The 14267-nt window shown below is 39.5% G+C and overlaps 1 protein-coding gene across 4 annotated transcripts in view; it reads right to left on the reverse strand.

Moving 5' to 3' along the window:
• Window positions 1-14267, reverse strand: part of SHTN1 (shootin 1) — a 66844-nt gene that overhangs the window by 12839 nt on the left and 39738 nt on the right. For all 4 annotated transcript variants that reach the window (XM_069797068.1, XM_069797067.1, XM_069797069.1 and 1 more), the window contains 6 exons: window positions 11469-11615; window positions 9998-10151; window positions 7699-7804; window positions 5878-5960; window positions 1988-2097; window positions 1288-1341 (listed from right to left, as the gene is read on the reverse strand). In XM_069797068.1, the coding sequence (XP_069653169.1) occupies window positions 1288-1341; window positions 1988-2097; window positions 5878-5960; window positions 7699-7804; window positions 9998-10151; window positions 11469-11615 (654 nt within the window). The remainder of the gene's footprint in view (window positions 1-1287; window positions 1342-1987; window positions 2098-5877; window positions 5961-7698; window positions 7805-9997; window positions 10152-11468; window positions 11616-14267) is intronic.

The following is a 14267-nucleotide window of genomic DNA, read 5'->3' on the forward strand; positions in this document are numbered from 1 at the left end:
AAAACAGCTATTAGAAAACGAAAGGACCTTCGGCAGGATCATTCAGCCCAACCCTCACTGGTCCAAACAGCACACCATATCAAACTATTCCTATAATTAGAGTTCAATTTAAAACATAATCTCTGTGTTGCATTTTCTATTTATCTCCACATTTAATTATGTGTCCCTCTAATTAGAGCTCGGCATTAAGGTCTGGTGGCTCTCTAGATCATTTCCTCCCTTCTTCCCCTGCTTTCATGTGACTGGAGAACAGTAAGTTTAACACGTCATTGGTGCCACACTCGTGATTTTAAATCACAGCACAGGCTGTGGCTACCCCCTCTGCTGTACTGCCTTGCATCACCCAACACAATACTGAAGTTATTTTTATAAGGGCTGTTTAGGTGCTATTATGGATGATTAGAATAATTAGCCTTACCTTCTGTAGAGTGGATGTGAAGTTCATTGCTTCAATACGGGCAGAATTTCACCATATTTCACCTTACAAAGGCAAAATTTCACCTCGTGCGCCAAAGCTGCACTTCAACTTTAAAAGCTTCAGGGTCACAGAAGTCAGGGAGCAAGAACTACAGCTCCTTCTGACTGTTTGATACAATTTTAGCACTCATGCAAAAGAAGCAACCAGTTAAATAAGCAATGCAATGTATGAGTAAAGGACAGAACAAGAGCAAACTTAGCATGTTGCTCTGAGGAGGACCAAATACATGCCTGAAGTTTTTATTTAGTGATAAATGGGTATGTGGACAGCTATTCAGAATCAATTTTGTCTACATATAAATGCAGACAGACTAGAGAGCTCTTACTCTATTTAGGCTACGTCTACACTAACAAGAAATTCGGTGCCTCAGGAGAGAGCAGGAGATCAGAACAGTTGATGAGGAGAACCCTACATCTACTGTATGTGCACTCCAGGGGCTTTACTTTGGACTAGATATATTCAGCTGCTTCTCCCTCCCTAAGCATCCTCACTGTGAGTACTTGGAAAGTTTCCAAAGGATCTATGGCAGATGCAGACCATAACATCCCCTCTAGTGGCAGGAACATACAAACCCAGAGCAGAGTTAACAGGCTCGTTTCCTCCAAAATACATTCTGTTAGCAAGACCAGAACCAATCTTTCGGTCAGACCAAAGTCAAAAGTGGAATCGGCGATTCACTCCAAAACTGCTCTACAGCTTCAAACCAAAACACTAATGCAGAAGTTTCAAATACTTAGCTATTTTGCACAGAAGGCCCTGTCAACTCAATGAGAAGAAAAAACTGAAATATAAACTATGAGTTTTCTTACCAGAATCCCTTTTAATTCTTTCATTGCACTTTCAGAGGGCTTTGGTGTTTCTGGCTGTAAACAAACACAACACATGCATGTTAAAAAACATGTGAAATGGACCGTGACAGACTTTGTACTTGAAGACGGACATCGCACAAGGGTCTGCTGCACAGGCATGCAGTTGTATTATGTTCCTCTGCTCCCTCCTCTCATGGGCACAGGTCTAACATTCAATCTATTTTCTTATACAGATGAAGGGAAAAGCCTTAGCTCTTAACACTGTGAATCACAGCCTATACATAAAGAAAGAGTATGCTTTTGTGAAGATGGTAAGCAATAGCTCCTAGAAGCCAAATTCAGGTAATAGTGCTAAGTGCTGCATAAAGGAAGAAATACTACTAAATACAGTCTACTTCTTGATCACCCCTTTACCCAGTTCAGTTATTCTCTCTGTGCTTTTTGTTTCTCAGTAGCTATTTGTTTACAAGATGTTTGCTTTAAGTTCCTTTCTGTGTCAAAGAAACTGGACTTCTATTTACTTACTGTTGGCTTCACTTCTGTTTCTGTTCTTCAGATATATGTTGCTCTAATTCTGAGCAAAGCAAATGAGGTAAGTGAAGCAAATGTATTCTTTTGAATGAATTTTACAGAAAGCCTGATTTATTTTCAGTGTAAATTACTGTACTTCACTAATATTGCTCTGCTATTTATTCCAAACCTTTGTTTTAGGCCTGCTTGACTGGTTGACTGGTCTCAGATGAACTCCCTTTTTAATTCTGTCCATCATTTCTTCAACAGCTTGTCTCTTCAGATCCGTAACTTCTTCACCTGTTCCAAAAATCAAAGAGCATATCACATTCCAGATATGAACAACAGAGAAATAGTACAAAGAAAAAAAACATGTTAAACAGATGGCCTCCTAAACAGCTTGCTTGCCACATACAGCCAGTTACCATAATCATAAATTAGTTTTAATGATGAAACAGCATTTACATATACAACGTACTTAGTTATACTCCATGCAGTAGGTCTTCCTGCCTGTACGTGTCATGCATATTGCTCATGTACTACCCAAATGCATGGGTTTTCTCAGTTTTATTAAAAATGAAAATGATAAGCATAAATATACAGGCTTTTTTTTCTCCCCATAAGTGGGCTGTTCACAGGGTCCTTCTTACAGGACCACTGTCTGACTCTTAATTTTCCCCACCACAAAGAGGCACTTTACCTTACACTGCATACAACTATATGGTAGCAGAAACCAGCAACCTCATGTCTCGTTAACAGGAATTCTGGTTTCTGGATACAGCGCTATTAGTGATCTTTGCTATCAGCTAAACTGTCACAAGCTCTTCAAGGATAAAATGCCAATCTACACAAACTGAGGATCCAGCTGTGGACTTCGCAAACACCAAACCGCAGTGCTTGTAGAAGTTTGGACAGAAGCAGGGCCCAGATCCCGAAAAATGCAAAGCTCCTATAATTGGAACTTGGGAATTGCAAAAGCTCAGTGCTACAGGCTGAAGCACCAAGCACTGAATAATACGGCCCCAATTCCACTGTATCTCTTCACTGTGGCTCAGCAGAAATTTCTACAGCTTCATCAACACAGGCCAAGTTCATAATGCCCCATGGCGAGGCCTGTATGCAGCCCGTCACAAGACTACCAAACGCGTCTTATATTTCACATGGGTTTAAGAACCCGGCTGGAACGACACACCAATATTTCAGACTGAACTAAAACCACACATCTGAAGAACACTGCATCTAGTTAAAGGGCAAAACTTAAATACCATGAAAGGAAATGGTTGCTTCTTCAAGAGATTCAGTATCAGGACTGCAAAGTGTTCAGATGAAACGGGAAACTGTGTGATGAACCTAAACAATACCTGTTAACTTATCAGTGTTCTGGATAACATTAACAAAAGACACTTAACGTGCCATACCAAAAGGGAAAAAAAAGAGTACTTAAAGCAAATACATGGAGAAATATGGTTGACACTATTCAAAGCTGCAATGTTGTACCTTATATAACAGTAATTTTAAATAGACTTTCGCTCTCTCACTTGTCAGGGTACTATTGATGATTCATAGAAATGCAGTTTCTGTATTGTAAGCTGATTTAATGTCAGGCTTTAATTTCACAAACAGGCTGTTTCAAATATAAAAGCTTAATTGATGGTACGGGATAGAAACCACTCATTCTAAGTCCTTAACAAGGGTCAAAACAAGCCTCAAGTTGGATATAATAACTAGATCAAGAGAGAACTTTCCCCCTTTTTTTATTTTTATTTTAAGAACAGCTCAACTATTAAGAGAAGAAGCAGTTTATATGTGATTGAAGAAAGGTCAGAACTGTTAAAGTTTGCTAATAAATAATGAAAGAATGGGGTGTAGAGAACTTATAGTGAATTTCATAGTATTTCCCGCAATCACTGTTTGTAACAGTCTCAACAAAAAGGTGTAATCAAAACATCTAGGACACTTCAAGGTAAGGAAACCTGATAAATGAAGGCAACATAATTGAACTTTTACTGAAAGATAAGATTGACTCTTCATCAGAGATCTCGGTACAAGGTCACTTCTCTAATTATTTCACCCAGACCAACAACCTTACTTCTCTCAGACTGGTAACCAGGTCCCAAAGATCCCCCCAGGGACCTGCCCAAGTCACCCCATTCCTCAGTTCCTCACCTGAAAAATGGGAGGGGTAATACTTCCTTCCCCCACTTTCTGCCTGTTGGTCCCATCCAACAAACCAGCCATGCTTACATACCATTACAGTCTGCTAACAGCGTTTTTTTTAACAGTTATATCCTATACCTAGAATTTCAGTCAGGTTCCCTTCTGCAGCCCCCTTCTTTGTTTAAGTGGCAGCAAATAGGTTAAGCAATTCACTACAAACAAACTCCTGCTGTTTCAGAAGGAAGATAGGAACAGCGAGAAAAACCTTGGTTATTTAACTGGCAATGCTTGTCTAACTAGCTCTGACTCCTCAGGCACTCATGATCTGTACTTAAATCCTGTTCTCAACCTACTAATCTTCCAGCTTCCATTAACAACAATAAAATGCAATTTCAGCTGTTACTTTGCATGCAGAGTCACCTTAGTGCAAGATTCTGTTTTGTTTTAGGTTTTCAGTATTGTTAAAGGATTAGCATTACAGTCAACTCCCAGTGGTAATTTTGCAAGATATGAATTGAGGGATGAAAACTGAAGCATTTAACAAACTAGCTCTGCGGAGAGGCTCTGGACAGAAGAAATCAGAAACAAGAAGCCATTTGGAAATTGGAAGCTTCCCTGTATTATGCTGTATATAATCTGCTCTCCGCTTAATGCTTGTTGGGTTTGTTCTTTTGCCTCTTCCAGATAACCTGTGGAAGTGCAAAGCCCTGCACACACTGTAGCTGCAGCTACATGCTGTAGTGTCTCCAGTTTGCAGGCACAGGCTGAGCCTCTCAACCCTGCTATGGTGCAACTACTACAGGCAGTACCAAACTGCCAGGGTGGAACTCAACAAGCTGCACGGAGTCAGTGTAACAGCATGGGGCCTAAATTGAACCATCCTGTTCTCCCCATCCCTCTCATCCAGCACATCACCATACCCAGCTAAGTACTTCTCTCGTCAGGTCCTTCTGTGAGCCTCTAAGAAACTTGACCACCCTCTTCCCAAGGGAAAAAAAAAGAAAGATTACTTTTTCTGCCACATCAGTGAATGAAATCAGCTCAATGACATCTCTGATAAGCATTAGAGCCAGAAATAGGAAGATTAGAACTTTTCTTCAGTTACAGCAAGTGCTAGGTCTTCCCTAAAGGTTTTTGATCTGCAGCCTCAAAGACTGTTCATACTAAAATCTACTGGAAAAAGTAAATTGGATGCTGATCATCAGCTCAGTTGTAGAGGCATAGATGGCTATGAGGGCTACACAAATTTGCTTGGGATCTTGAGGAAGCTTGCAGTAGAACAGAATAGAATAGAGTATTTCTGTTGGAAAGGACCTACAACAATCATCTAGTCCAACTGCCTGACCACTTCAGGGCTGACCAAAAGTTAAAGCATGTTAAGGGCATTGTCCAAATGCCTCTTAAACACTGACAGGCTTGGGGCATCGACCACCTCTCTAGGAAGCCTGTTCCAGTGTTTGACCAACCTCTCGGTAAAGAAATGCTTCCTAATGTCCAGTCTAAACCTGTCCTGATGCAGCTTTGAACCATTCCCACGGGTCCTGTTGCTGGATACCAGGGAGAAGAGGTCAGCACCTCCCTCTCCACTTCCCCTCCTCAGGAAGCTGTAGAGAGCTATCAGGTCACCCCTCAGGCTCCCTTTCTCCAAACTAGACAAAACCGAAGTCCTTAGCTGCTCCTCATAGGAGTACCAAAGCTACAGTACCAAAGATACCACTTCCTATCTCAGAGCACATATACCTGAGCCGGAATCACATTTCTGGACTGCAAGGTAGATGAATACGCTGGGACATGGATAGCAACAGTTACTGTTGACAATTATAAGCATTTGCATCACTATCTGTACCCACAGTTCGTTTTCACCAGCTTTATCTGCAGTACCTAGTGAATAATCTGCAAGACTTGAGAAAGGATGAGCCATACCTGACTCCTGCTGAGGAGGTTTCTCCTTCTTGCTCACATTGGTGTTGGAGTGAGATCTCTTGCGAATCATTGACATGAGAGACCTTTGAGAAAATGAAACTGCAGATTGTCATTCTGTCCTGTATTACACACTGTTAGAATGAAGTTGAACATGACACACAAACAGCTTGCTTATACCTGATTATACAGCTACTTACAAAAGACTCATTTAACAGTTCTTGAATGCAGATGTATGTACTGAATTACCCCCCACAATTCCTCCCATCAAAATGCACCAGAGAAATTTATTTCTTTTTAACAGACATTAGGCACAAATCAAAACACTCCAGATTTGAATATTAAAAGACAGTGTCTCATTGTGACACATGACAAATTGAAGCTGCTCTGGCATAATAAAAGGAAAGAAGAGCTGTAGATATTGAAGTATTATTCTCCAGAGGACACTTAAATATGGTGATCAGTATCTCCTCACCAACTCCAAGTTTGTAATCTTCTTACAGTGTCAAATAATTATCCCTTCACTATAGTCAAAACGTAGAAGTCCAGACAAGGAAATGATTCATCTTAAAGCCCAAGTACAAGCTCCTATGCACATCTGATGTGTCAGTGGGGCCTATCACTCCCTACTGAACATTGCTCCTTACAGAGTAGAGCGACCCACCTGACATAAAGGGTCAAAACTCTGCTCCAGACAAGAGCAGCATCCAGTGCTTAGGCTCTGAAACAACCTCTATGCACATAAACATCACAGTGCATGAAGGAAATACTCTGATTTAGCTACCACAGGGCTTAAAAGGAACAGTGTTATCTATTCCAAATAGTAAAGGGCACAAACTTAAACAAACCAAACAAAAAAACCCCACAACACCCACACACAGTTAATTCATGCTACACATTAGTGAGAAAGAAGCGAGCAAGCCAAATAAGTTAACGGACGTAAAAGAAGCAGAAGACCAAACGCAGTTTTTCAGAACATGTTTAGTATAGATCTCTAAAAACAAAGCAAGATGCACAAAGGGATGAATTCTCCCTACTAATCATCTCTATTCACACATTTAACACAGCAGTGAACACAACTCCTGTATGTAGTATCTATTACAGAAGGCTAGAAAGTGTCATCAAAGTCCATTTATTTTTAAAACCAAGCAAACAACATGAAGATTAGCTGAGTTCCTAAAATTTACTAAGCACACTTTAGGGCTCAGTTAATTAATTTGGATCTAATGCCTGATACATAATATATTGGTCAGCCTCTTTCACAGTCCTTTGCAAAAATCAGGCTTAATTTTGATAATTTCACACAAAACTGCTTGATGATGGGGTGGTAATTTTCTGGTGTTTTTTTTTTTTTTTTTCTTTTTAACTTATGAAAGCAATTGTGGGAACTCAATGGAGTCTGCATTTTCGTCACCAGTACCCGACAGGAAGGGACACACTGTAATCCAACATATCCTTTAGTTCAAAGGGGTTTTCTTAGCAGTAGATTCAGACAAGCATTTCACAAGTCTGTAATTACAGCTATCAGGTGAATAGAAAAAAATAAATCTCCTAAATTTAGAGGAGACAGGTATCCCTCCTCCTCCAAAGTCACAATCTAGACAATTTGTTAGGCTTGGCAAGGCAGACACTGTTCAAAATTGGTCAGGGTGTTAGTCTGTTGGCAGGTGGGGCACAGAGTGCATCCTGCTGGTAAAGAGCCCAAGAGAGATGGAGAAAGCCTTTTTTTCTTTAAAGACACTCTTCCTGCTTGGATGCAAGCTTATGTAATGTATTCTGCTTCAGCAAAGCATTAATGCTGTGACCCTTGATTTAAGCACTTACCGTATAGGGTTAGGAGGAGGGGGAGGAGGAAGAGGAGGAGGGGGCGGCGGTGGAGGAGGTGGTGCAGGATTTTCAGACTGCTGTATTCGTTTTTGAAGTTCATCAACTGCACAAGAGCAATAAAACAAACTAGAGCGAGTTCTTGGTTTCTCACATCTGCTCTGAAAACCAACTCTGATGGTTTAAGCAAAACCAGCTACTAATTAACTAAAAACCAAACAACAAGACTAAAACACACAGCTGCTACGAAGTCCTATTTTTGACAACATTTTCTAGCAAGAACAATGTCCTAGATGCACAGGATTCTCATTAAACCAGTTTATCTCCAACCTAAGTTACTTTTGAAACTAAAATGACACTCTCCCTCCTACAGGATTCTTCATATAAAATGATAAAGTAGGGAAAAGTTTATCGCATTCCTGCAATGGTCTATTTGAGAATGAACTAACAAGAGATGAAAGAAATAGAACAATTTCAGCTTCCACACTTATCTCTGTCTTGCTGATGGTGTGGGTTTTCCCCATAAAAATGGTCAAAACCAAGCAGTGGGCAGAATGGATTCTTTCTCTCCTGTTTTTGTGTCAGATCTAAAATGTCGAAATTACTTTCCTGCACCTGAAATGTTGTCAAAGGCAATTAACTGGGGAAGGGTAGAAACAGAGGGAAAAAAAAGTCTTAAATGTCTTTAGGTTACAAAAATTCTTAGCAATTGTTCTGAACACAGTGCGAATTATGGCAGAAGTACAGAATATGATTTCCAAAGTGGATCTGGTTCTTTGTTCTCGTAATGATGGATTCAAATTAAAATTACAATCTTTAACATTTATTTTTAAATTTAAAAAGGAAAAAAAAAATAATCAACTGAGTGAGTTTAAATTCCAGGTACAATCTTTATGCTGATAAATTCCTTATGAAGGACAAATAAGCCTGGAAGGAAAGAATCTGCTCTGAAGGTTAGATTTTTTTCCAAGGCAGCTGAAGAGAACTCATGTGCTGCCTAGGCATATTTTTAAGGCTAGGTAATGGGAAACTCTAACACAAAGCAGTTCCAAGCAAGACTGCTAACAAGCTTAAAGATAATCCTGCTCTTAAGGACATGTTTCGGAAAAGCATGGCTATACGTGGAGTCTTAACTAAGGATAGGGACTTTGGCCTCCTCTGAGGGGGGCTCAGATGCTTCTCTGACCAGGTATCATACTTAAAACTAGCACCTGCTTAGACCCTGAGCTGAACAAGGACTGAAAGCAAAGGCACATGGAAATACTTAACCAACATTCTCTATAGCGAGGCCATACACACCAGTGGCCCTTTTTAAAGGCAATTTTAAATAAAGAGCATTCGGTCAGAAATTTCCTCATTCAATAGATAGGATGCAGACAAGCCAGGCACCATCCTGACAGCAATAACTGTATGAACACCTGCACTGCAACAAAATCCCTCCTAAATACTCTGTGAATCTTTTCTGCCCAAATTCTTTGGGCATTAGTTTAAATCTTTGAGACAGACACACACAGTAGCTAGCAAGACTGTTTCTTTCCTTTCAGTCACTTGACATGGAACAAAATATTTGACTACAAGTAAGAGATTTAGATGTGTAATTCTTATGGATATGAGCCATAAAAGCTCACCGGATTTGTTTGGCTAACTCCTTTTGTAGGGCTCTGAAGGCAGTACTTACCCTTCTAAATATCTGTTTAAAAAAAAAAAAAACAAAACACTCCCCCAGACCCTCTCACATCAGCAGAAATTGTTTTCTCACATGTCAATATGAAGGGCTAAATCATGTCTTTATTTTCACTGGTGTCTTCTATTGCAAGACTATTAAATGGTTAGGTAGCTTGATAATTATGGGATGTTTTTGTACAATTCATACAATGTAGTCTCCACAGTCTGATAAATCACTGTGCATCTTTGCAAAAAAAAAAAAAAAAAAAAAGAAGAGCAGAGTTATCCCATTTTACTTATTTTTAAAACTCGGTAAGAATACATTTTGACTGAATATGAAGGATTGTGTCTTTCACATGGAAACCCACTCACATGTATCGATCCATCTCGGGGCAATCTAACAACATTATTTTTATACCTTATGGAAGTTTTACAAGGTTATTCTCTCACACACATTCTGGACACAACTGTTCTGTGGCTGTACTTTGTCTTGTGAAGCACAGGTCTGGATCTCAGCTACACAAAAGCTGTTGCTTCTGGGGTCTCAAACATAACATGTATAATTCGATTAGACATGCACCACTCGCATCCCCCCAGCTGCACATCTAAAATGAAAGTTATTACATGATTTTACCTGAATGCTTTAGGTCTCTAGCTTTTTCTTCTGAGTTCTGACACTTGAGCTCTAGTTCTTTTTTATCTTCTTCCAAAAGTTCTAGTTGCTGTTTAAGACGACTAATCTCCTTATGCAGTGCTTGATTCTCTAGCTGCTCTTCCAATTCTTTGATCTGCAGTTGGCAAACAGCATTCATTACAATAAAACGTATTTTCTGTCCTTTCTTTTGACAAATAATCCATTAGGCACAGTTATTCCCAAAACCATGATGTTATACTATAGGAGTGAACTACAAGTCCCAGAAAGAGGACAATTTTTGAATGAGAGCTGGACAGATTTTTCTGAAAGATGTCAGAATTTTCTGTTATGATCCTAACTTGTTTTATCTCTTCTTTAGAATACATCTTTAGCTCCAAAGTACTTAAAGCTATAAGATGTTCCCTTTTTTCTTTTTATAGAGTTTTTATCACATAATTAGAATTTAAATTCAGAACGTTTCTTCATCTGAAGCACAAGAACATTGACATTTTTGTTCTCTTACTGACTGCTTCCACTGACAGGCTGGTTATTTAAACCCCCTTGTCTCAACTCATGCAGATGCCAGTGGGTGAATTATGGAAGATAAAGTTTAGAGGCAGCATTGAGGTGCAGAGTGGCAATCACTTCCCAACTCCCTAAATATATACATTTTGCTCTAGACTTCAAGGAGCCAAAGATGCAGAGGTTTTCTATGAACCAGCAATTATTCTTCCAAAATACTCATTCAGAAGCATGTGAGATTACCTATAGTCTTAGTATGGCTGCATTGATGAAAATACAGGAACTGTCTACTTATTCCTAGCATTACTCTATTACCAGAGTTTTAAGAACAGGCCTCACAGCTAAGGGAAAACTCATTTTCAAGCTTTCAAGTGAAGCAATGGTGTTTTCTCCTAGTTAGAGATTGACCTAGTCCAGTTTCAAGGAATGTATTTGTTTAGATCCTAGCACTTCAGATCCTATCACACCACTTTGCAGCATTCACCTAACATTTCCCTGCTCCAGTGTGTCTGGCTCTTCCTCATGCATTTCTTTAACAAGTGACCAGGCTACTAATGTGAACTGCCTACCTCTCACCTCCTGGTCTTCTTAGCTTATCCCCAAAAAACACCCTTTACAGTACTCAACGTCCAAAATATTCTCCTGTCATCTCTTCTTCACTTAATGGAACTTGACTTAATGCTTGTAATTGCACTTTACTGGCATCTGGAATAAAATACTTACCTAAACCAGAGCCTTCAGGCTGAAAAACCTTCAGGTTTTGTACTCATGTCTTACCAGTGACCCAGAAGAAGGAAATCACAATCTCGTCTGAAGTTTAGTTTTTAGATTGCAAACTCTTATGGGGGACAAGATTTCAAATAATTCTGAACATAACAAATACATGATACTCCTTAAAATCATGAGGCTTTCAGACTTCTGCACGAGATGAAAAGTAATCCTGTTTTACCTTTTGTTGGTGTTGAAGCCTCTCTTCTTCTAATGTGTGGGTTAGCTTAGCATTGTCATCCAAAGCCTTCAAAAGCTGTTGATCAGGAGCAGAATTTTGCAGAAGCAACTGACTTTGCCTTTTCATCTTGTTTTGTTCAATAAACATCTGCCAAAACAAAACCCACCCACAACAAAAACAATACTTAAGCACAGTCTAATGCTATCCTGGAAAAAATAGCACTTGGAAAGAAAATGAAGAAATTAACATCATGTTAATATGGTAGGGATAGTGAGGAAGAAGGTGAGAATGAAAAGGAAAGGAAGTTTGAGAGTAAAAATTACAAGAGCTAAGCTCACACTGAAAAGAACCAGGTGTCTGCCAAGAGAATCACCCACTGCTACACCTCAATTACCCACATGTTAGCGGCACTCAATTTGAATGCATCTCTGAATTTTGTTTCCTGTAAATGGGAACAATCTGATCTCTATTCTGGGAGCTCTGGAGAGATTAAAAGAACTCTAGGTGGAGGAAAAAACGCCTAGGAATTCACAGGCTACCTCCTCAAACACGTCTGCAAACCTTAGCTTAAAGCCCATTTATTTGAGGGTTACCTGGATATGTGAATGATGGAGAGTCTTCAGGAAATGAATTTCAGTTCGTGTTTGTGTAATCAGTGTATGCACTTGCCCCAGGAAAAGGCATTTCAGGGCAATTTCAGCCTTTTAGCTGATCCTTGTGTTCTTTCCTCTTCCCCAGTTATATTTTTGATGTGGGGAAGGGATACGTTAGGGGATAAAAAAAATTAATCAAAAATTCTAGAGACTTGACACTGATAAAAATATCACACATTTCTCTAGGCTTCACCTAAGAAGTGCAGAGGATGTCAGCACATGCAGTTTCCATGAGAGGTATGTTCCTTCCAGACTGTTTAAGAATGAAGAAAAAAAAGATTGCTTCCTGCCAAAAAAAATTCCTAGTGAATTTATTCTGCATCTTGACATCTCTTTCAGGTAGAGTGTTCCCCCCCAGGCAACAGGGGCTTCCACTCTTGACAAACTCAGCTGTGCCTATTCTTACAGCAGAAACAGGGATTGGGTCATGCTGAGGTTTCAGATGAGTATGCACAGGTCAGCAAAGCATGCCACTTATGGCAGGAGAACAGAGAACAGCCTGAGAATGCAGACACTCCCTCAGACTGTAAAAACACCATTGTATAGAACAGCAAAAGCAAAAAGATATTTTAAGAATAATTAGAAATACAAAAGTTCCATGAGATCTTTTCAGGTTCCCACACTATTTATTCACAAACCAAAATTACAGATACAACATATGGTTTCTTCCTGTCTGGTGCTACTGCAATGCTATGCTAATTTTTTAATTTTTTTTTTAATACAATTGGATTTTAAAGAAATATCAGCTGTTGCAGTTTCATGGCAAGCATTCCACCCAGTGCTTTGCACGGACACTTCAACTGAGTCTTCGAGCAAGGAACTCTCTCTCTAGCCGTACATACAGACCGAGAAGCCTGCTGACTGTGCTGAACTTTTAACTCACAACGCAGCATGCTTGACCCTGCGTGCCAAGAAGAGTCAATTGATGCGGCCTTAAGCTAATAAAACCTACAATGAACACTTCACTGGGTAAAGCTGCGACATGGGGGTAGGCAATAAAGGACTGGAAGTATTCGATGAAGAGGAAATGATGAATACAGGCTCTAGTACTATACTTCGTTATAAAACAAACAAAAACAAATTTATGACAATACACAGGCCACTGTGGCGTGGTGCAAATGTGTGCCGGACATCAGCTCCCTGTCCCAAAATTTTGCCAGTCAAACCAATTATGCTTGTGTTACCTTACACTAGTAGGGTTGTGGCAAAAACAATTCAAAGGCAAGAGAAGTTCAGAATCAAAGCTACCCACCCCAACCCATAAAGATTTGCCTTTGTACTGCAAATCATCTACTTGTTTAACATTTTATCTTCTTAAAAGAAACAGCATCTTTGAAACATCATACTTTAGAAAGGCCTCTAAATCACTGCTAAAGAACTCAATACTGTCTTAAAGCCTCCTGCTTTCCTGTTAAGTCAGTCAAAAGTTATTTAACCCTGACAGAAATAACATCTCCCTCAAAGCCACCTTTGGCAAACATCGCAGTTTACCTACTGTGAACCTTCAAAGCAAAGTGAGAACTTGGGTTTCATTTTTTTGGAATCTGAAAAATAGTTTGAGGTGATAATTCCAGATTTTTGCTCCCTGAGTTTTTGCCACTAAAACCAACAGAACCGAATTATTCCATCCTGAGTGAGCAGAAAGCTGCTGAAACAAGAAGAAATCAAGTAGAGCAACCTGATTTCTTCAACTTGAGCAGATACTTCACCAAATGTAGAAAATTCATATTCACTTTGTTTCATGCTCTTCTGCAACAAAATGAAAAAAAATCCTTTTGAAGACTTGGGTGAAAACCTTTTCATTCAGAAGTTTCCACATGAAGCCCTGCATTTTCAATTAGCTTTATAAATTGCTTTCATGATATTGCAAATATGTTCCTGCTTACAATATACGTGGAAGTGTCTTCTGCACCACAAAAAAAATCTTGTTGCTTATAACAATGCTGTAATTAGACACATGGGAATCAATTTCTCATGCGGAGTCCCATCCATTTCAGAAGTTACTCACACATGTCCTTGAAGTACTAGCATATTCCAAATGGAAGGGACAAAACTAGACAAGACGGTAGTGGTAGATAAAGCAGAAAGCAAGCTGGTGATAAACTGATTGCAAGTTTTTGAGAGGTTGCTCTGTGTGTTTGACACG

This window comes from Haliaeetus albicilla, chromosome 11 (genome assembly GCF_947461875.1).
Source record: "Haliaeetus albicilla chromosome 11, bHalAlb1.1, whole genome shotgun sequence".
NCBI lineage: Eukaryota > Metazoa > Chordata > Aves > Accipitriformes > Accipitridae > Haliaeetus > Haliaeetus albicilla.